At 38.8% G+C, this 24,544-nt stretch overlaps 1 protein-coding gene across 4 annotated transcripts in view; it reads left to right on the forward strand.

The window, feature by feature from the left end:
- Nucleotides 1–24,544, forward strand: part of Adgrv1 (adhesion G protein-coupled receptor V1) — a 526,418-nt gene that overhangs the window by 107,686 nt on the left and 394,188 nt on the right. For all 4 annotated transcript variants that reach the window (XM_063245326.1, XM_063245328.1, XM_063245329.1 and 1 more), the window contains 4 exons: nucleotides 389–762; nucleotides 15,250–15,426; nucleotides 18,627–18,807; nucleotides 19,908–20,110. In XM_063245326.1, the coding sequence (XP_063101396.1) occupies nucleotides 389–762; nucleotides 15,250–15,426; nucleotides 18,627–18,807; nucleotides 19,908–20,110 (935 nt within the window). The remainder of the gene's footprint in view (nucleotides 1–388; nucleotides 763–15,249; nucleotides 15,427–18,626; nucleotides 18,808–19,907; nucleotides 20,111–24,544) is intronic.

Raw genomic sequence — 24,544 nt, forward strand, 5'->3', positions numbered from 1 at the left:
TTAGATGAGCAATTTGATTTAAAAAGTTATAGAAGAAACATGTAACCAAATGTCTATCATGCCACAGACATATGTAGGTATATGTATGTAAACAGTTAGTTATTTTTCTGTTGGATGCTTTGCCAGACTGACAGATACTCCTTTTAAGGACATCATTTAATTTGCAGATACTAATTTTTAGCATAAAATATCATAAACCCTAGTGACTGCTTTAGTTATTTTTGCCATAATAGAATATAACCTTTATTTATTCATGTGGTAGATATGCAGAAGTATTATACATTAAAAACATATCTTATTTAATTAGTCCTATTTTCTGAATCACAGGTGGTATTTAGGGTAGGTTATGCATGGATAGTGTAACATTTAAACCCACATCTAATTTCAGGTCCTGGAGTCCTGAGAATCGGGGCAGGCATTAATGGCCACGACAGATTTACGGGTGTGATGCAGGACGTGAGGGCCTATGACCGGAAACTGACCCTTGAAGAAATTTATGAGCTTCATACTATGCCTGCAAAGAATGATTTACACCCCATTTCTGGATATCTGGAGTTCAGACAGGGAGAAACTAACAAATCGTTTATTGTTTCTGCAAGAGATGACAACAAAGAGGAAGGAGAAGAATTATTCTTTCTTAAATTAGTCTCTGTATATGGAGGAGCTCACATTTCTGAAGAAAATACTACTGCAAAGTTAATAATACAAAAGAGTGACAATGCCAATGGGCTGTTTGGTTTCACAGGAGCTTGTATACCAGAGGTAAGTGTGAGCTTAGAGATTTTAGAGTTAGAAATTCATTTCAGGAGGATTTGCTTGGGACTGGGCTTTCTTTCATTTGGAAAGATTGCTCAGGCATCTATGCTAAGTCTACAAGTGTGCTAGAGCCAGTGTTGCAGATACACATTACAGTTCCTGTTCTTACGAGATCACAGTTTTAAATAAGCTTAATGAATTGATAGAAGTCATAACAAGTCAACAAATAAACCTTAGCAATTAGCTTTAAAGTTAATGTACTTCAAAAGAATGCATAATTATATGCATGTGTAATTTAGTTTTGGCCACTGTATTGGATACCATATATGTAAACAAAATAATATTAAAGATTCTATAAGTAAGCATAGATGATACTTTATTCAAATGTGATTTTTATTTGAAACAAGTAGTTACAACGTTCTTCCATTCTGGGTTAAATGCCTTTCTTATCAACCTTCTTGGCCAGTGTAATTCATTAGATTGCTATACTGTGCATATCAGTTCTTTGTAAGTTTTCAAAGATGCATAATAATCTTAGTTTCCTGTATGGTAACTTGAGATTTCATGACACTACTTCACAGGTGTCGTGTGTGACAGTGACAGGTTACGGTCTACAAAAGGCTGCCAAGAAACAGAATGTTTTCTTTTGCAAGTTGACTGTAATAGTTTAGAAGTATATGTAAGTTGAAATGATTAAGAAAAGGGGGATGGATGTGATAAAAATATGTAGTACAAGTATGAAAATGTCACAATGGAATTCAACATTCCACTCAATTAATATACGCTAATCAAAATGATAAAAAACAAAAACAAGACTGAATAGAACCTGGGAAAAATACCTGGATCACAGGTTTTGTAGTTGCTTTTACTGGTGTGCCTAGTTTTGTAGAGTGTCATATTGCCTCTTTACCTCTGGCAGCAAGCATAAGAGATTCTCCAAAGGTCATCTTTTTTACATCAGCGGTAGAGTATCCTACACCAGAGACAATAAACATCCTGCAACTCACAGCTTAGAAAAGAAGTACATTTCCTGTAGTGATGATGCCTTTAAATGGATATTCAACTACTAAAAATCTTTTACATATTAATTTCATTTGCCTTCCAGATAACCATAATATAGGCGGAACACATATTGTAACTAAGAGAACTGGGAACTTCTCTTAGTTAAGTGAAAAGAAAAAAAAAAAGTCAAATGCCTGGTTCAGACCTCAGTGGTTACTCATGGTAATGAATCTCAGTTTCTGTTTGCTTCTGAGATGCAGAGGGAAGGACTGGAATTTGACCCATGTCTAGTGATTCCTAATCTGTTGTCTTTTTTCCATATCTTCCATATTATTATCTCTATTCTTAGACAGCTTTTATCTGGTGCAAGAACCACCCTGGTGTCATGTCAGGTGAGATTCCCATCAGCCCCTGCCTGTAGTTCCGACCCACCTGGGCTCTTTCTGTCCTTTGTGGGTTTCCGTCTGACCCGACATGTTTCCCTCCCAGTCTCAAGGCGGGGCACTCTGCAGCCTCCCACCTGCCTCCATTTTCCTCCGCATCAGATTTGGAGTCTCAGCTCCAAAGCTGTTGCCGCAGTGAAAATCTTATTTAAAGTAAACGATCATCTTTTCTCAGCTTGTTCTACTTCATCCCTCCATAGCTTTAATTTTTTTGTAGCATTGATCACATTCTCAAATTTTGTGTTATTCATATGATTCATATAAAAGTACAAAGCTCCCAACCTACCATATGTCCAGAACAAGTTCATGTTCTCTCAAGTCGGAGAATGAATTTTAGGAACAGCAGAGGTTAAGAGCAGAAATATTTATTGAAAGAAAGAAAGCTTCTGTCTGAGAGAGAGACAGAGGGGTCCTGAATGGGTTACCAGGGACTCTACCTTTTGTAGGGAATTTTATAGAATAAAATCATAAGATGATGCAGGTCTAAAATTTGGGATAACTGGGAACTCACAAGGCAGATGGGCATGGAGTGGGACAGAGCTGTGGTCAACTAATAAGTTTTGTTATTCAGGTAAAATTGACCAAATCAGGAAAATGGGGAGGTGAGTCACTAGGCAAGTGAGCACTCTTTATGGATCAGTGACTCTTCCTGTAGGGGTTGGAATGATGACTCCTGGCTCCTCAGGGTGATCCAGATTTAATCCTTAAGAATTGTACTTAAGGGTGTGGTTGCATTTGTTTTGCCTTTTGTCCTGAGATCTGGCCCACAGCAAGGAGTGTGTGTCTCCTCCATGGTCACCAGACATCTGGTCCTCTGTGCCGGCTTCTTCAAGGGCCTAGCCCTGTCTCACTGCCTATAATATTTCTAACTAGCTTAGCAGCCTGTAACAATAAGTCTATTTATTTAATGGTTATCTCTCTGTCATAAAAATATAAGACTATCTATAGGACCAAAACAAAATGGTGTGTAGCAGGTGTATAACCTGGGTTAAGGATATATTTTATGTGTTTATTAGGTTTTTTGTAGGTTCCAGGAATCAAACTCAGGATCTAGTGCTTACCAGATGGTGCTGCACCACTGAGCTATATCCCTGGTCTCCAAGAATATATTTTATTATCAAGACATGAAAAAGCATTTAACAGTTCAGATACTGGACACATTTAGATTCAGTTAAATTGTATATAAACAACCAACTGGAAAAAAAGTAACTTGCAAACTTTTTAAACCTTCATAAAAATAAGGAATAGGTTTTTAGTATTTCTCTGGTTTTGTGGACCATTCGAGTTAAGTTTTCACTGCTGCCTTGTCCTACACATCCCACCAGAAGAAACTAGGCAATGTTGCTTTAGTTATCTCACTATGCAAACTTGTCTGTACCTGTTGGTCCATTCCTGAACTTGAGCTGGACCTGTCTTGGCTTTCATTGCTTGTCTTAGTAGCCTTGCTCATTGCTAGGACAAAATATGTGGCACCAGTAACATAAGGTAGGAGTGGATTATTCTGACCCATGTATTTAGTCCGTAATGCACTGGTTCTGAGCCAGGAGGCAGGGCAGAAGGACATAGTGGAGGGAAAGCAGCAAGTCACAGGAGGAGGTGAGGGACTAAACCCTTCTAGGTCACAGCCAGACCCCACCTCCTCACAGCCAGCCAGCTTAGTGCGCCTGTACACAGTCACCTTCCAAACGCATTGAGGCTCCTAGCACCATTTTAGATCTGAACCATAACATTGTAGAAGAGAGAATTTCCCTACATAGGCTGCAGAGCCTAGACTAAAATGCTGGAAAGAAAAAGTAAAATTGGTTCTTTACTGAGTGTACGTGTAATAGAAATAGAATGTATCCATAACGAAAAGAAAAATGAGAAAATTGTCATTGAGTCTTTGAAGTTAACCTTTGAGCTTTGAATACCAGAAAGATTACAGGATCGTCATTCTTGGAAATGCAGAGAGTAGAAACATCAAATGCCTGCTTTTATCTTGGTGTGATTTGAAGATAGGAGTCTTTAATAGTGTTGTTATCATCATCACCAGCAGCATTTAAAAGATTTTATTTATTTATTTTTTATTTAAGGAGAAAAAGGAAAAAACAAAAGGTACAAGTAATACAAAATTTAAAAAATAAACAGTAAGAAATCACTAGTTAATAGATAACATATTCTCATCTTAGAAATAGTTGTACAAGTTACAAAATTGAAGCATATAAAGTGGACTTTCAAACAGTGAGCGTGCAAACAGTTTTGTTCAATGATCCAAAAAACACTCAGTAATATGGTTATCTATCTTATACACTTCAACATATACACAGTTATAACCTTTAGAGCACTTTCTTTTCTTTTGTACAATGACAATTACACATTTTTGGATTTTTTAATCCCACAGTTCTTATTACTTTTTTTGAAGAGAGTAAAACCAAATGTGACATCTCAGAACAGAGTCCGTCAAATCAAAAGGATGGACATAATAGATAATGTTAAAGCAAAATATAAGGTGATCAACAATGGTTACCATACTGCTTCTTGCTATTTTAAGAAGAATTGGTAGTTATAATAAAATTGAACTAAACAGTAAAGAATAAAACCAAAGCATTGGAGACATTACAGGATTTTAAAAGAAAATAGTACTCAATCGGAATGGGCATCATAATGATTCTTATTGTCTTCACAGTTATGCCTATACTTTCGATCTTGGTACTTTCAAGCAAAGCAGAATAGAGGAAAATCAGTCAAAACAAGATGGTGAGGGCAATACAGGATTTCAAATCAAGTTAATAGAAAATCAAAGTAGGTTACTATAATGTATCCTGCTATTTTTTATTTATTTTTTCCCTTAATTAAAAAAACAAAAAGAAAAAAGTAAATAATTTTTTTTTAAAAAGGGGTTTGAGATAAAAGAGGGCATAACAACAGAACAATGCAGGTCAAAACATAACCATTTAAGCAAAATAGTGTTTCACCTCAAGATATCCTGACATAAAAATAGTTACCATAGTGTCTCTTTCCTTGAAATCTTGGAGTATAACTTCGTATACTGTAGCACCAAACATATCAAGACACTATAAAACCATTCAAGAGAATGACATTACAGGGTATTTAGAACCAATTAACAGAAAATGAACAATGGTTTCTATATAAACTCCTTGTCTATAAAAGTTTTTGCTTATATTATCATATATAATAAAATCCAATAAGATACAACCTTTTAAGACTGATGGAGACAGAAGAATACAAGTTTGATGGGACTTCAAAACAAGATGATGCTAAATCAGCACTAGCTATTATAATGTCTTGTTTTCTCCAAAATAGCTGTTCCTACCTTCTGATCTTCTCTGCCTCATTTCTGTTGAGCTCTTTTTCTGTCGTTTGTTATCAGTTTGTCTTCTTCATTTCGCTTTCTGCTCCATTCATTGTGGCCTCTCTGCCACTATTTCTGGAATCTTGGTATGTTCCTTTTTTAGACTATCCTGCAATATTCTCTGTAGAGTTGAATTGGTGGTTGCAAATTCTCCTAGTTCCTCTTTATCCTGGAAGCACCTTGTTTTTCCATCAATTTCTAGGGACAGTTGTGCAGGATACATCAATCTTGGCTGGAGGTTATTATCTTTCAAAGTTTGAATTATTCCCCCCCCCACTCTTTGTGATTTGATGGTTTGTGCTGAGAAGTCTCCTGTAATTCTGATGGGTGTTCCCTTGTAAGTGATCTGTTTCTTGTCTCTCATGGGTTTTAATATTCTATTCTTATATTGGATTTCTGGAATTTTAATTATTATATGCCTGGGTGTAGCTCTGTTTGGGTTGTAGGTGGCTGGGGTCCTGTATGCCTCATACATCTGAGTATCTTTACCTTTTGCTAAATTAGGGAAATTCTCTTGGATTATTTCTTTGAATAGCTTTTGTAGTCCATTTGTTTGTGTCCCCACTTCTTCTTTTATGTTCTTAATTCTTAAGTTATAGATCCTCTTATCATCTTCTAGCTTTTGTATTGTTGCTGTTTGTTTTTTTGTTGTTTTTAAGAAGTTTTTCATTTCATGCTCCCACATTACAAATCTGCCCTCCAGTTCAGATAATCTGTCCTTAGTTTCTTTCAAGCTGTTATGCCAGCTTTCGATAGAGTTTTAGTTTCCTGGTAATCTCTTTGAACCTGCTTCACGTATTCTATGTTTTCTCTATTTTCTCCATCCAACAATTCTCTCCTTTTTTTCTGTTCTTCCATTCCACCATCTGTTTTTTCTTGGGCGGTGCTTAGCATTTCTCTAACTATTCTGCTTATGCCTTGCTTCAGGTCATTAATAACTTCATTCCTGAACTTGTCTATGAGGCTCTGGAGATAGCACTTTATATCTATTGGTTCTGTGTCTGCTATTGCCTGTTTCTCAGGATTGGGGGCCAAGGAGCCTTTCTTGTTGCTCCCTCTTCCCATATTCTTTGTTCCTTATATACAAGCGTATATAGGAGGCCCAGCTTCCTTCCTATCGGCCACAGTCTGTTTGAATTTCGCCGGCTAGGTGTTCCCGCCCCCTGCAGTGCACTAGGGAGTTACGGACCAGGCAGCCTATGCGGGCCTGCCCCTCCAGGTCAACCTACTCAAGGCTTCACCACTGGGGTGCCCCTCTAGGTGCTGGGACCTGGGTTGTGCTAGCCTACTGGGTCTCAGCCAGCAGCGTCAAGTAGGCTAGGCACTGCTCACCAATCCCGCTTGAGAGGGGGATATGTGACTGAAGTCACTATAGCTCCCTGTTCCGGCAAATCTTCCCAGTCCCAGGATGTTCTCTGTTGGAGCCTCCTAGATCGTGGAAGAGTCCCAGTTTCCCTCACTCACTGCAGGCCAATGGACAGCTCCCCGCCCATGGTGCTCTCAACTCCGTTCACCGATTCCCATTCTCAGAGCTTTTGTGCGCGTTTCTCTCCCTGCCGAGCGGATTCAGATGCAGCGGCAGCAGCAGGAAACCCAAATTGCGGCTTCCAGTGATGCGGGCTCCAGCTTCCAAGCTGAGGCTTTATCTGTTCCTGTTATACAGGATTGCATTCCCAGTTGGTTTCTCTCAGCCCAGTTTGTTCTTGGGTCAGCAGGGTATATCTCCTCTTGCTTAGGATTCTCAATCTGCACCATTCCTGGATTCTAATCTGGGTCTCAGAGAGTCTCTGTAGCTGCTGCTATCTGTCTGCCATGTTCTCCCGGAAGTACCACCAGCAGCATTTATTGGTTACTTGCTGAAGTCATTCTCAAAATGTGCCTGAGGACCCTTGGCTTTTCCTGAGACCCTTTCTCAGGGGGCACAGAATCAAGCCTACTTTTATTAAAAATACTGTGATGTTTGGGACCAGGAATTCACAATGGATAATTTTGCATAGTTCCCTAAGGGATCAATGGAGGATTGGGACTATGGTCTCACTGTTTTGAGATTTCTCAGTAGCTCTTGGGATGGGCCATCCTCTCCCGCCCACTAAGACTCAACTAAGATGACTAAAGTGAAAAAGAACATTCCAGAATAAGATTCTTCGTAGCATAAGATCTTCTCCACCCTCTTGAGTCATCTGGGGATTATCCATTGCCTGTGGTGTTATTGAGTCTGAATCTTCTGCTGACCTAGAATCCTCTGCTGGCCCCCAATATCATTGTACACACCCATTGCATCATATACACCTGATAAATATGGCTGGTTTCATGCATTTTGGTCTTTCCCCATCCTGAGGCATTGACCTCCCAGCTCCCCATCATGCATGACTGAATTTGTCTCTGTTTTCTCATTCATCCTTCGTCATACCCCTCAACATATGGCAGCTGAGGACCTTGGCAAGGTAGCTGATACTAAGATGTTTTCTTTTTCATTTTATTGACACTTTATTGCTAAGGAGGGATGACAAGACCTGCAGGTTTCTGTTGCCTTTGCATGACACAGGTTAAGGCTCACATTATTCCCCGCCACACCTCGGTTGCTTGAGAAGAGCTAATTTCACTTACAACTGTCTTTCATGAAGCAGTCAAAAATATTAGTTTTTAAAAAAATGTTGATCCATGAATTTCTTTTTTGTTTACTTCCTGTCATGCAATGAGAACCACAAGTGAAGCACTTCTGCTCTATTGTCTGCACCTCATGGGTGTCTTAGGGAAAGTGCTTTGTACAGATTTTGACTCATAAGTTGAACTACTTCTATTTCCATGGAATTCCATTTTCACTTGAAAAAATGACAAATTTTGATTTTTCTGACTAGCGTATTTGGCAGACAATTTTCATAAAAATAAATGGGAGTGAGCCATTCATTACATGAGAACAACTGACAGCATTTACTGAGAATAAAAACTTTTATGTTTCAGATGAAAATTTGAATTTTGTAACACTTTGATCTGCCAAAGTGAACTTGGCTGTTTCCCAGTATTTAAAAGAGTTTTCTGATAAGATTGACAGTGGTATTAAGCAGTGTGATTGTTTTGTATGATGAAATATGTCAACATTTAGAAAAACTGTATGACTCAGTAAAATAATATTTTCCAAATAATCTTTGCATATTAGAGAATCCTGCTTGAGGAAAGATTGATTCAAAGTGCAAAGTAGGCCAATGGATTTTAATGTAAGAAAATAGGCTTATACATTGCAGTGAAACTCAGAAATTGCTACTTAAAAATGTTTGATACAATATTGCAGAATAATACCCACATTCATTTGAAAAGACTATTAAAAGTCTTCATCCTTTCCCAGGTTACATATTTATGTGAGGTTGAATTTTCTTTACACTTCAACCAAAATAACAGAGTGAAAGAAAGACAAATTGATTATGAAAAGAAAAAAGAATCTGTTCCAAGTGAAACTTTGAAGAGACCTGTGGAAATACAAAAGTATCTTCTTGTCATTATATTTTACTTTAGAAAATATAGACATTTCTCTCAACAATATATTCCTGATGTTAGCATGCACTGGATTTTTTTTACTGGTATTTGATTGGTATTTCTTTTTTTTAAGTTTTCATTTGTAATCTGGTAGATACCAGCAGACTTCACCAACATAGGCAAGAAACTTTTTGGGAACTCTGTGATATTGTGAGTGTTCAGGGCTCTTAAAAGGTTTTGAGAACAGATGGTTTACTCTATGTTTGGAATTGTCTTCAGAGCTTATATTATATAGACATTTACATTTGCTTTATATTAAGAAATAAAAACTACTGTCACTTCCTTATTCTTTTGCATTTGTTGTTGAAGTGACTTTGGAAAGTCAACATTTTTGTCAGCCCTTATGAATTTCTGCAGGCAATCAAGATCCTTTAAATATTCCTCCCTGAGTTATGTTATCCTTTTATATTTTCTGTAAATTTTTATGAAGTAAGGCAACATACAAGTTAAAATGATAGTATAATTACATTTTAAATTAATAATGAAAATATGCAGACTATGACATGGTTTTTCCTACTTGGTGTACTGAGGGAGATGTTAACTATTTTTTGATATGTTTCTCCTTACCAGTTACAACAGGTCCTGGTAGTAGCAGGTATTTGATAAATTGTAATTGGAAGAGTAAGTAAAAGTATGTTTTCTTTAGAGCCCTCTTTAGAGCCTCTCTTTAGAGAAGGCATGTCAAATAATGCTTTGGATTTCAGGTGGGATAAAACTAACTATATTTTTGTGTTGCCTCCCCATATTTTGTTATTCTATGTATATATTTATAAATTAATGAGATTGCTTTTCTTAGTGATTCTAGGAATTGTTAATTATTTTACTTTTTTTTTTTTTTTTTGTCTTTTTCCTTTTTATCAGTACCAGGGATCGAACTCACGACTGCCTGCTTGCAAGGCAGGCGCTTATGCTGCTGAGCTAAATCCCCAGCCCCTAATTATTTTACTTTTTATAACTAATACTTTATATTTAAAAACTCATGACAAGAATTGATTTAGAGACAGTTTGGCAAGATCTTTGTGAAGATAAGAATATTACTTCAACTTAGTCTATGTTTTTAAATGCCTGCCGTATGTTGTGTAAATAGATTCCTTTAGAAATGTGATATTGATATAATCTGATATCACAGATCATCACCCAAGCAAGACATAAAATTAAAAATTAATTGGCTTTGTAATTGTTTAGCTTTAATCTTCTATTTCAACAACAAAAGCCAGTTCATGGCTCAGAATACTGAATTGTTTTTCTGGGTAAATAGAGTTTAAAAGTGAGTTTTACTGATTACGTTTATTACTACTGTTCTGGTGATCAAAAGGTTTGACAAATTCCTGACACAAAAGAGTAAACAGTAGTAAAGTCGACTGCGTGCAGGGCAGAGATAATAGTTTCACAGATCGTGATGGATGCTGTGCCTTTATGTGCAGTGGTCAAAATGTTTCTTTGTATCATAATTAAAGCCAATTAAATGAATATTTTAATATTGGAAAAAATTGTAGATATTTATTCTCTGTGCCTTAAGCATCTTCTGTGGTAGTAATTATATTCTATAGTCAGAATTTCTCAAAGTGCTGTCCATGGATAACCCTGGTCAGCTTCGTCTCATATGTGTACATACTCTTGATTCAGAATCCCATTCCTGGATTAGAATATCTGGCTGTGGGAGGGGAGATGCAAAAAAGATGTATCAGAAAATTTTTTTAGATGAACATTTTCATAGATAGCATAAAATACAGAAGGTAGAACAGTGATCTATTGTGCCTATCACCTTGTTAGTTCTTTGCCTATCTTGCTTTATTTATTTTTGGCTGAAATATTTTTTAAAAACAACCAGACTAATGTCTTTCCTCTGTGGATTCATACATATTAAAAGTAGATTTTTACCAAACATAGTGGTTGTTCTTTCATGTATTCTTGACATTTGAAGGATCTTCTCTAATTTAGACCTTACAAAGGTTGATTTGTTGAGTAAAAATGCTGAATCCTTAAATTTTCTATGCAGTTTTAATATATAGCATGCATCATTCCACACTTTTATTGCTTATGGGTAATGATGGTTGCTCTTAGTTTCCTTATTTTTCTTCTTAAAACTGAAAACATTCAGGAAGCTGTAAATTTTGATGAAAGTTTTACTGACTTGTTTATTCCTAAACAAACAAACAAACAAACAAATTCTCTCTTAGTTCTATATGCTCCATGTTGGTAAAAATGTAAGCCAGTAAGAATCCATCACATATTGCTGTTGGGTCTGTGCCTCTTGCTGGAAAGGGATGGATTGAATATTTAAATATTTAGATTAATGCTTTATTTAGCTAGTTCAAAATGTTTCTTTTCATTAAAATCTGTAGTGGGAAAATGGAGCAAATCCACCTTCATCATGACAAGAATTGAGAAACACAGGAATCCATGTGTTTTCATATATGTCACTTTGATTTTGTGTCTATGCTGCTTTATTTGTAAAGTGGGAAAATACTTTTTTGTAGAATTTTTGTTCTTGTATAAGCCTATTTAGGGAGAAGAATATTACTGTTTTTAGCACTTACTAGGTTGCTAGATGCCAGCTCTCCTGCTTATTTTACCTCCACCCAGACCCCCGAGACCTTACGGTCATTCCTTCAAGAAGAGGCTGAAAGTGCTTGATAAGGGGTGGGAGATGCCACAAGCTCCACACTGCACCATGCGTTTGCTCGGTACCATCCTGCCAGCAGGCAAGAGCCAGTAAGGACCCTGAGTGGAAGCTAAGTTGGAGGCTGTGCAGAGTCCCTGGGTCCTTTTCTCTCTTACTTCCTAAGTTAACAGGATCTCACCTACAGAACAGTCAGTCCTGCGAGACCCGAGCAATGAGTCCCTAGAAGCCACCATGCTGTCCCAGATCACATGGTGGTCAACACTGAGGTTATGTGGAACATGGGCAGGGACAGCCCTCCTCGAAACAATGAAGCTCAGAAAGAAAGAAAATAAAAAACTCATTAAATGTTTAATGCATACTGTAAAATGCAGCATATTACCCTGGAAAAGGTGCAAAGTTTACTTAGAAAGTGACATCAGGAGTGTTTCCGTTTGTGTAGACCATGAAGCAGTGGAAGGAAGGAAGGTTATCTGAACCCGGAGGAAGGGCTGTTACACTGGAAACGGAGGAGCGTGGCTGTGGGGGTAACAAGCGTTCATCTGAGGGAGATGACCCATCTTGGAGGCGTGTTTGTATTTCTGTGTCACTTCCTTTGAGACAAGTGTAACAGCAGAACTGAATGTACCTGGTGATTTTTTCTCCATCTTTAGTATCATCATCCTTCATTGTCTCAACAGACTTTCAATATCATTTGTACAACTACATATTTATATACCATTTCCATATGGCTTTAAATACCGGAATTTATACACTGACTTACATATTTATGTTATCAATCCTGTCCTTTTTCTAAAATTCCACCCTCATTTCTCCAACTGCCATCTTGACATATCTCTTCACGGAAATTTTAATAGATATTTCAAACTGGCTTCATTTAAAATGATCTCTATCCAAACTCTGTGACACATTGCGACAGAGGAAGAAAGTTTGGAGCCTGCCTCACAGATCTGGGCTTGATATGCTGGGCTTTGAAAGGCTGTTGCTGCCTCTCTACTGCCTCATTCAGGGTGACTCTGAAGGGCAGAGGGAGAGCTAGAAATAGCCACTCAGCTTTTCAGTGAGTGCAGAGGGAGAAATGGCCCAGAGGAGAAGGAGCAAGCACCTCTAGGCAGTGCTGGTGGTGGAGCCATTTGGCCCAGGCTTGGCCCCAGATTGGGTGAGTCAAAATCAGACTAGAGCCAAGGACATTTGGGAAGAGGCATGTGAAAAGGTACCAGGAGAAATACCTGTTTGAGGGAGCCTTTCCCAAGAGGCTGTCGACATCCAGGAAGTCAGGGTGAGGCTCAGTCACCTACTGGCCAGATCCTCCTCTGTTATCAGCAGGGTGGCAGGGCTGGAGCTTATGTTCCAGTGCTACACTGTGAACTGTTGCTGCTGCTTTTCTAAGCAGCAAGCCACGGAGACCAAAGCCAGGCACTTTCCAGTGACCCAGTTAGTAGTGGGTAGATCCCAACCAGATTTGTCTTTCTAGAGGAGGCAGTGATTCATTCTAGTACGTACTTTAGCTAGTGAATTTACCTTCCCAGTAGCTGTGCAGCGCCGTCATCTGAAGGCTTAAAGAATGCCTGCAATAGCTCTTTGGCAATCTGTATGCATGGCTTCGAGCAACTCCAGAGGAGGCATGACAGTGAGCACACAGTCTTGGGTGCCCTGGCCTTACCGTGCACCATCTCACCCAGAGAAACTTGCCTGGCGCAACTGCAAAGCCTGTTCTAGAGCGAGCTGCATGGGCAGCTCCACCAGCATCATGCAGGGCTGGTGTGTTGTAGGTGTGCACAGTGGCAGGCATCTCCTTCTATGGCTCCTATGCATTTCAGAAATACAGACAACTGAAACTGTCAGGCTCAAGGAGCAAGTGGAAGAAGAGACTGACTCCGGGCTCCACAAGGGCTCCACAACTCCTGGTGGCCTCTGCCTGAATTGGTGTCCAGTTTCCGTGCTTTAGACTCCACTGATGGGGAAGTTGTGGTTCTGGCAGGAGGGCTGGGAGATGAACAGGTCCGCCAGGGGAGTCACTCCAGGCTTCACTGAATGATTGCCTGGTTGCTTTGGGCTTGTCATGCCAGGGGCCAGCGGGCAAATGAAATTGCAGCGTTTCCGTGCTGGGTCCTGTTTGCATAGAGGCATGAGGGTTCCTGCTGCTCTGCGAAACTCAGACAATTGAAACTCCTAGGATTGCTGCTTGCTAACTGTTTGACTAGGGCTGGTAGTAGACAGTGTTCAGTTCTGTTTTCTCCAGCCATGGTATCTGCCCTAAACAGGCTCTAGATAATTGAAGATGTTTATGATTCATATGAGAAAGTGACAGTGACATTCTATATGTTAAGATTTGTGTATTTAATCTCCGTTCAGTTCTAGTCCCTTTTTTTCTGAATTAGATGCTTGCTAATATAAAAATAAAATTAATTTTGAGCCTGAGAGTTTCACAGATTAAAGGTCTATTTAAAAGACTAACTTTTGCTCTGTATAGTTTTTGATCATTATCTTAAAAATTGTTTAGATTAGAATATTACTCTTGAAAAAATACCCATATACATGCTTGTATACCTTGATGTATGTATAAAAATATTAAGATTCTATTAAGCATGATGTATAATATCTTTTTTGATCTGATACTGTCCCTGTGTTAACATTCTTGAGGTTTTCTACTTGTTACTTCTCATAACCCAATATGACTCCACGGAATACACTGTATGGTTTCTAGGTTCATAGCTGGAAAGTTCTTCCTGTTATAATTTTCACTCTCTACTCCTTACTACCACTATTTGTCTGAGTGTGCTGAAATCATTATTAGGCTGTAAATTTGTCATCCTCTTCAAATTTCCACTTAGAGAAAGGATTATGGATTATTTTGAAGAAAATTGTAACTATCAAATCCTAGCACTGTGGCTGGCGCACGGAAAGTATCAATGAACGAATTACATGTACATTTAAAAGATTATGATTCATTTTTGCTTTATTTATCCCTGTGGATGAGTAGTGGGAAAAGCAAATAATTGTAAATACTTCTTAGTCAAAATACATGAGTGTCTTTTTGTGACTATCTGATGTCATGAATCACCTCAAAACATTTACAGCAGCTTTTGTCAAATGAAAATATCATGGTGTGTTTTCATCCACTTTGTTCACTGGTTCTGGCACCGTGTGACTTGTGGCTCTGCTTTAAATTCAGAATGACCATGAAAGGTAAATGTTTTTGGATCTGTTGGTGATGGGGAGCAGCTAGAATCAAATATACTCTCAAAAGGACTCCAGAACTGCTTCAGAAAGTGGCAGGATGATGAGTAAAATGTGTTCCAAATGAGGAAGTGTATTTTGAGGGGAATTACTGGCAATGTGTCTTCAACTGTAAAATATTTTAAAAAATTTAAACATTGTATGTTTCAATTCCATTTACAGAGGCCTCTTACTCTCTTTTCAAGAGGTTGAAAGTTATAGAATTAAGTTTATAAATAATAGAAGCATTTCATGAAAGCACTGTAATTTTATCTCTGACTTCAGCAGGTATGTGCATATAATTAATTTATGTCCAATTTCAGATCGCAGAGGAGGGATCTACCATTTCATGTGTGGTGGAGCGCACGAGGGGAGCCCTGGACTACGTGCGTGTGTTTTACACCATCTCACAGATCGAATCTGAAGGCATTAATTACCTTGTAGACGATTTTGCTAATGTCAGTGGAGCTATCACCTTCCTTCCTTGGCAGAGATCTGAGGTGAACCCTACGTGCTTCGTTGCTTTGAAAGCCCCTAGGAAAACATTCCGTGATGTGTTTGTTTCTTAATTTCTTTGCAGCTTCTTGCCATTTTAGCAATTTGAAATATCAAGGGGATCAGGTATATCAACAGTATAAAATATTTAGTATTTATACAAGAGATAAGTATGAATTTTGAAGAGTTACAGTTTTATCCGTTCTTTCATCTCATTATAATAAAAGTGATGTAACTTGAGGGTGTATCATTATGGGTTTTTTTTATTATTACTGATATAGGGAGAAGCCATGCAGTTAACCAATGAGAAGTTCGTAATCACTGTAAACTGATTTTATTTGCATTAAATTTGGAGAAACAAGGTACTATTTCTGCATTTCAGAAATACAGACAACCTCCTTTCATAGCCATAGTCTTGTCACTGAGTGGCAGCCCCATAAATAAATTACACTGCCTCTGGTGCAGTCAGCGTGACATTTCCTCCTGGGTTAGAACTTCATTCTTTTAATTGACCATGTTTGAATATTTCCATCTGTACTTTATTTTTACATTAAAATGTAGATAGCTGACAAGTTTATGGGGATACATAGCAAGTTAACTTAAAACTGCCAAATGAGGGGCTGGGGATTTAGCTCAGCGGCATAAGCACCTGCTTTGCAAGCAGGCAGTCGTGAGTTCGATCCCTGGTACCAATAAAAAGGAAAAAGACAAAAAAAAAAAAACCCTACCAAATGATAGATGATGTAAGCAAAATTTTGAGGGTCTTACAAAGTAAATTGGATGAGAAAAATAAAGCTGAGGGAAAGTTTTAACTACTCTTAAAATCTGAAGAATTAAAGCTAGGAAAGAGTTATCAATTTGGGGGGAAAAGGAATGAATTAAATAATTTATAGCAAAAGCTGTCCAGTAGTAGTTTGTAAATATGATAAAGGTTTTACTAATCTTTGGTAAAATGAAGACACCTAGTAAGTTTCCAGAAAGCTAAAATGACTCCATTTGCACAAGGGTATTTTATTCCAGTGCTTTGTTTTTGAAGTGCTCTTTATCAAAAAGTTATGATAATATGTGGTATGTTTTTAATGCTTCTTCTTGGAAAAACTACTATGAACTAAAAATGTAGCAGAACCCTTGTTTATAACTTACATCCATACAGAGTTTGGAAGACATAATAGTAAATCAAATTTGGCTAGTAAGATAATTATAAATATTTCATTTGATAATTATTTAAAATGTTAACTTCTATATGTTTTAAACGTCTTTTTCTTTGTACTTCAATAATAATGATATGATTTGGCTATGAAATGTCATTTTAACACTTCTTTTATGAGCTCACTCATTATGCCATTTAGTATTTAAAATCATAGTAGGACTAAAATGAACATTAAAAATCAAATTCAGATTCTTCATCAAATTTGCAGAATCACAATCTCTAGGAATATTTCTAAGAGTAAGTCTGCAGGTGCTGTGAGGTCCACTGGTTAGTATTTTGGAGGCTGCATGTACGTTTAGTTTGTTTCCAGTCACTACTCTTCTTTCTTGGAGAAATCAGGAAATCACCCTTCTTTCCTTCCTTCCCTCACTCACTAAGCCTGCATCTCCTACCTCTACTTGGATCTCAAACCCATTCATTTTTTCTTGTCTCTGTGGTTGTTGGCACAGAATTCCACTAGTTGTAGTGAGTGATCCTCTGGCATACTTTCGTGCTCTGTCCAGTTTGTTTTTGTTCTGCCATGGTACTCATCCTAAAACACAGTTTTTATTTTATCCATCTCCTGCTTGTGATTCTTCAGGTTGCCCCTCTCTGCTCTGCATGGAATGTGCTCCAGATTCTTTATGCCAGCATAAAAGATCCCTATGACCTGGCTTCTGGTCATTCTCCTGCACTTCCCTGTGCTCCAGCCTTGGTGGCCTGGTTGCAGTTCCTTGCGTGTCATATTCCTACATGTCCTTCTACATTTTGCTATGTTGTGATTTGCTTGGAATACCATTCCCCGTTATCACATACTTCTGTAACAAATCCATTAGGACTCATTCCAAGCATGTCTGTTCTAAACCTTTGCCAAATAGAGACAGTTGTTTCTTCCTTGGTGTACTTTGTACATAACTTTAGTATGGCATTTTTACATTATATTTTAAACATTTGTCTGTATGTTTGTCTTCTAAAATAATAAGCTTCTCAGGGACTGGGGCCATGTCTAAAATTCCTAGATGCTGTGTGTGACACAATGTGTTCCATTAATAAAGGAAAGAGAAATTGTTTTTCACTTTAAATTTTATAAAGCATTGCTGTGAGATACTTCATAACTTTTGTGGACTAATTGCTTCAGCCAGACTTCTAAAGCATGTCATAGAATCCACTTTCTAAAATACTGTTAGTGAGTCCTATTTTTCTTCAGCATGTATATTGCTTTTTTCTTGCTACTGTACCACATCGTATTAAAGAACATGCAGTTCCTTAATTGGGAACTCTACCCTGAGGTCAATAATGCTGGTCTCTTTGGTACACAGAATATGCGATACAGTACTCATGCAGAATATCAATATGTTATGTGTGTTATAATATTAATGTGAGATTAGGATACTTCTACAAGAAAGATCTTGTTTCTCAGCACTTGCTTTAGACTGTTCAGATTGTTATAAAAAATACCTTAGACTGGGGAGTGTATAAATAACAGAAATGCATTGCCTCTACTCTGCTTTCTGGGAAGTGCAAAATGAAGATGTCTGAAGATTAAGTGTCTGCTGAGGGGTCACTGTGTGCTCCATAGATAGCCATGGCATCTTTTCACTGTGTCCCTCTGGGAGGAACTGGGAAACAAGCTCTCCCAGGCCTCCTCCCTCTGTACACTGTCCCTGTTCCCCAGGGGTCCACCTGTAACCCACCATTGTCTCCCAAAAGCTCTGTCTATAATGCTGTCACCTCCCAGCCTAGATACTAGCTGGTGAATTTTTAGAGAACACAAACATTCAGATAATAGCAGTATCCATTATAGTTCAAGGAATTCATTTTCTCAGTTCACGTTCTCTCTCTTTATATGCATATATGTACACACACATTATATATCCTTCAACATGCAAACCTGTGTAGCAAAGTCATGTTAAACAGTAATTCAACTAAACGCAATCAGTTAGCTTTTTAATTATCCTCTGGTAGATAACTTCTGTATGCCTCATTCCCTAATGCCTTGGATTTCTACATTTATAGGTCTTGAATATATATGTTCTTGATGATGATATTCCTGAGCTTAATGAATATTTTCGGGTGACCCTGGTTTCTGCGGTTCCTGGAGATGGGAAGCTAGGTTCAACTCCCACCAGTGGCGCCAGCATAGATCCTGAGAAGGAAACCACAGATATCACCATTAAAGCTAGTGATCATCCCTATGGTAAGCCACCTGTTGCAAGGACGATTCCCTCTGCTCAAGTGCACTGGGTTTTATTAAGAACTTCCTGAGGGGGGACTTTTCACATTGATTGGGGTAGAATGGAGACCCTCATACCTCTGAGTCTCCATTTTGAGGAATATTGCTTCTGAAAGAATATATAAAGATGAGTGTCTGAATTTACAGTATTTGACCAGTTTTTCTGAAATATTGTTTAAAATGAAAAAGTGTTTCCACTTATGGCTATCAAAATCCCTTCAAATAAAATTACCTTATGCATGCAAGGCATGAATGTTACTATATAGCACAAACGTACTAAGAAAACTTTAAAAATTACCTTATGATAGTATATTAACATCTATATAATGGAAGTATTTGTGATTTATTTCTATATTATTGGTCTTGAAGACATGATCCCTGTCATCTACACTGATTTGTGTCTTATGCTGAAATGTGATAATTTTCTTAATTGGGGAACTATCATAGATGTCTGTTTGACTAAATTCAGAATTTTTAAGTTGAAAAGCATACTTCTTATGAAGGAATAAAGGAAGAATATCTGTCCAAAAATGTCCAGGTAGGAAACCTGGAAAGCTCTCCATTCTGGTTTCCTTAGTTAAATTATTTTTAAAATGTTGCAAATTCTTTAGGGTGTCATTAATCCTGTTCTGCAATAAGTTTGAGGGTTAATTCCAGAGATGCCACTCAAATATGTGTAAATGTTTGAAAATAAATGTTTTTAAAGCTCCGTGTTCCTTTAATTGATATTCCTTTGGAGGGAGAAAACTTTCTTTGAATAAAAACAAGGAAAATTAGTATTTTTACTTTTAACATGCAAGTATGTAAACATATTATGTGTCAAAAACATGTTAAGCAAATCTTCACTAAAATCTCTCTACATGAATGTCCTCAGGACTTTACCCTGGTGATTGAAACATTGGTGCAGGCTTGCTTGAGATGAGGAACAAATCTTCCACAGAGCTTTAGGCCCTAGGGTCTCAAGTTGAAGGCCAGCCAGGGCAACCCTGAGGCCCTGTCTCAAAATAAAGCAGAACAGACCCCTGTGGATGACTTGGGGGTGTTCCCTCCTCCCTGGTCCCCAGGCTTGCTGCAGTTCTCCACAGAGCCGCCTCCCAGGCCCGAGGACCCAATGAGCCTGCCTGCCAGCAGCGAGCCACATCTCACAGTGCAGGAGGAGGACGGAGAAGTCCAGCTGCTGGTCGTCCGTGCGCAGGGCCTTCTGGGAAGGGTGACTGCGGAGTTCAGAACCGTGTCCCTGACAGCATTCAGTCCAGAGGACTACCAGGTACATCCCTGAGCCTTGAGTGCTGTGTTTGCACTTGTAAAATGGGCGCACTGCATTTCATGGAGGGTGAGAAGAGTCTTGCACTGAATATGAGCCCGTGAAAACCAGCGCTGGTGGCTTTTTGGCCTTGGCATTTACGTGAATTAAGATTCTTGATTACATTAGAACCTGACACTTCAATGGCTACCATATTGCTTTTTTCTTAGACTTTACACTTCTCTTAAGTTTCTTTTGTGTTGTTACAGGTTTTACATTAAGGCTACAGATTTGGACTACATAAATTTAAAGCTATGTTTCTTAACCCACGCAAATTCTTTTACCCGTATCCATCAGAGAAACCTAACATTGCAAAGAGATGACCCATGTCTTTTCAGTTTCAATTCATTGTTCAAGTCATACTCAGCATGGTCAGTCATTGTTCAAGTCATACTCAGCATGGTCAGTGAGTGTAGCATCAAAAAACAGGGGGTTCTGAACTACAGAGCTAGGCTCCCCCTGACCTCAGGGTGTGACCTGTGCCCCGCATGGTCGCCCAGAGTAACACCCAGGGCCCACTGCCTTTTCTTTTCTCATCGTTCCAGTACTCTTAGTAAGCAAACACTCATAACGTTTTCTTGGCATCTTCCCCGAGAAGGATGTCATATCCTTCAAGATTGTTGTTTTCCCAAAGAAACCTTTTCTGTGGGTTTGATTTTATTTTTCCTGTTTTTCACTTGCTTTCTAAAATGACCCACATAATTACACAATAGTGCAGTGTTTAATGATTTCTACACACTTTTCCTCTGAACCCCTGGAATCCCTGAATGGCTGAATTTAAGTAATCTTAGCTACATATTCTTGGATTGCTTCTTTCTCAACCTCTGTTTTAGACCAGCTATACTTGACATTTATTCTCTTTAAAATGATATATATCATAGTCCACACGACATCTCAACTTGGTCTAATGTTGTGTTCTCTGTATTCTCTTAAAGCATTACTTTAGTTTTCCCATTGGTAGCCTTCAATTTCCCACTAGGCTAAACTTCCAGTTTATTAGCCAACTTCCAATTATATTATCACTTTCTTTAATAACTAAAACAAACCAGCAAACCTTCCTGCCCCACCCTGTCACAGGTACTTAGACTGTGTCCTGTCATTGAGTGTCAGCACTTTGAACTGTTGCCTCTGCTCATCTCTGATAGCCTGATAACTTTGCCTTCACCACCTCCTTTGCTGCTTGTCTCTCCTTGGTCAGTGTCAGCATAAAAGCAAGATTTCTAAGGCTTGGTATGTGAGGGTGGGCACATAGTAGGGGACAGAGGAAAAGGGCCAGGAGGAATCATGTACAGAAGAGGAAGCCCCTGAATTTCAGATGTCACCACTCTTAACCTTACTCTCACAGAAGTTTCAGGGACTCCTCAGCATTGGGGTGCTTCCAAGCCAGCTCAGGGGATGATGTTAAGCAGCCGGTTAGACACTCAGTGACACTTAAGCAGTGCTCGTGGCCTGGGACCTGTGAGACTGGTGGATGATGTAGATGCAGGCTGGGTTACTCAGCGAAAGCTTCCTGGGCTTCAGGCTGAGCTCAGAAGCATAAGGCAGGGAACGGAACGGCGGGGGAAGGGGTGAAGAACTGCTTGAGACGGTAAATGCCTGGAAATGAGCATCAACAAAGGAGGGCGCAAGCTGTAGGAGGCCTGCAGGTGGCCAGAGTTTCCACAGTGGAGAATGCAGCAGAGAGAGGAGCTCTGCATGGACTTAAAGATTTTGCTGTACTTCTGAGTCTTTGGTGTTTTTTCGGTTTTGTTTTTTTTTTTTTTTTAAACAAGGAGAAGTGATTGAGAAGTGAGTCACTTTTGTGGTACAGGTGAGAGGTGGTGGTGTTGTGAGCCAGGCTAGAGACAATGTAGGTGAAAAGGGGCCCTGTGGGCTCAAAAAATATTTTTGAACTAAGATGGGAAGATTTGAGGTTAGTTAGCTTGAAGGACAAGGCTGAAAAGGGTTCCAAGAAGGAGCCCCTAGGTCCTGGCGTGAGCGATTCACCGCTCCACATACAGCTATGTGGGGAAGATTTGAGCAGATCCAGTTTTTTATGAAAGATCATAAATTGGAGACTGTGGCAGAAATTGTAAGTAAAAGTTCCAATAGCAATTAAGATTTAAATGCGTCAGTGGCTAGAGGTAAAATCTGGGAGGTGGAAACCTATGCACAGTATTGAAAGCTGAGGCTATGATAGATTTGTCACATCTGGCTCCTGGTCAGGGAACCAAAGAAGTGGCATTTGGGGTATGAGTGCCACTGCTCTGCTATGGAAGCAGCCCACTCACCGGGATGGTAAAGCCCGGGATGGTAAAGAGAAAAGTTAGAAGAATAAAGTTTAAAGGAAGGGAGACCCTTCATGTGTAGGGGGTGGAATCCACCCTGATAAGGAAGAATCTGGGGGAGGCTCTGGAAAAACAGAGGGCATTGAGGACCTTTTGTTCCTGGCTACTTTCACATGTGGGGGTGAGACCCTTTCCCGTCCACCTGGAACTTCCCGTAACTGGAGTGACTTCTGGACAGCCGGGGGGGGGGGGGGGGAGGATGGTAACAGAAATGGAATTCAAAACCTCATGCTTGCCAGGCAGACAGTGTTTCTCTGAGCTATGCCCCAGCCCTAATGTCATTTCTTTAGTGGTCTATGTACAGCTTCTGTCTGTTGGTCTGTCTGCTTGCCCTTGATTTACCTTTTAAGGTCTTTCCTTTGGGGTGAGTGGCTCGCTGGCAGAAGGTTGCCATATTCATGGTTAATTTAGAGTGGGTGTCAGTTATGCTCTATGATGATCCTGGAGCGAATAATACAGTGACTAGAGTGTATATGTTAGTGCACTGGTGTGAGTACACACTGCCTTAAAGTTAGTTGGCTCCCTTGCCTCTCCTGTATTTTACTGGAGGTGGCAGCGGCTTACCGTTTGTGCACCTGGCTTTCTCTCTGTGTCCCAGCTGGCAGCTCTTTTTCTGATCTTGGTGTCAAAGCTCCAAGGCCATTTAGTGCCTTTATCTGTTTTTTTTTTTTTTTTTCTTTTTTCCTACCCTGTCCTTGACTTCTTTCCCAAAGGACTCTCTCTAGTAATGTATGTTTTAAAGTATGATTAGCTAGTGGACCTAAGGAAGCCCCTATTTAATTTTTTCATGTACAGACCGCTGTCCCTGTAGGCTCTCATACAATGTCAGAAAAGAATCTGGCGAGCAATTTTTAAAGATTGGAAGGAAAATGTTAATACTGGCATAATGTACACTGAAAAGAATGAGGTAGGATTGTAGAAAGATCAAGAGCGAAGGAGATCGTGGAACCCAAAGACCATATCCCAGAGGAAAGGCCAGCAATTGTGTAAGAGATTGCTGAGTTCAAATAAGAGAGATTCCTATGAGATTTAAATATCACCTCTATTAATTAAAACATGTAGGATTACTGTACTGGCTACTAAACTCTGGCAAAGTTAATTACTTCTCACTGAGCTAACTGTGTACCTTTTATAAAATTATTATTTAGGTTACTTTATTAATGCTTAATACTTTTTTTGGAATTTTATTCAGAGAGGCAAAATTTTGTCTTGGCTTCTTTTCAATTGCAAGCATTAAAAATGTTGCCCTGCATATACAACATGTTTGACACCCTGAAAAACAGAATAAATGAGGGAACAAGCGAATCAGTACTTGGGTTCCTCCACTTAAATATGGGGCCATTAATAACTCTGCAAAATGAAATAGAGCAGCTCACGCAGACTTAATGCTTAATGCTAGAGAGATTTGCATTTCTTCATCTAAAAATATATATGTGTCTCAGATGCCCATTTTTGGACTGTGTCTTTGAACTTTGGGAGCCTATTTTTTTCAAGTTTTTATATGTTCTAGATATAATCCCTTTGTCTGAGGGACAACTGTCTAAACTTTCTCCCACTCTGTGTATTGGTGATATCTTTTGTTGTACAAAAATCTTTTTAATAAGGTGAGATCCCAGTTGTTGATTCTTTGTAGTATTTCCTGTGAGGTCTGAGTTTTGAAGTCTCTGCCTATACTTCTATCTTCAAGATTTCTCCCTATTTTCCCTTCCAGTAGATTTAGTGTTTCTGTTTTAATAGTTAGATCTTTGATCCATTTTGACTTTAGTCCATGGCGATATGTATGGATCATTTTAGTCTCCCGCACATGGAAAGCCAGTTTTTCCAGCCTCATTCATTAAAGAGGCTATCTTTCTTCTGGTGAACCTGTTTGACCCCTTTGTCTAAGATAAGGTAGCTAAGTGTTTGTAATTGCATTTGAATCTTCTGTTCTGTTCTATTGATCTTTAGGTCTGGGTTTGTTTGTTTGGTTGGTTTTTTTGCCCATGTCATACTGATTTTATCACATAGCTTTATAGTAAATTTCAGGTCAGGGATTGTGATGCCCTTGACTTGCTTTTGTTGCGCAGAATTG

The sequence above is a fragment of the Cavia porcellus genome, unplaced genomic scaffold (assembly GCF_034190915.1).
Source record: "Cavia porcellus strain 051 isolate PalLab524CR breed Dunkin Hartley unplaced genomic scaffold, mCavPor4.1 scaffold_2, whole genome shotgun sequence".
In the NCBI taxonomy this organism is placed as follows: domain Eukaryota; kingdom Metazoa; phylum Chordata; class Mammalia; order Rodentia; family Caviidae; genus Cavia; species Cavia porcellus.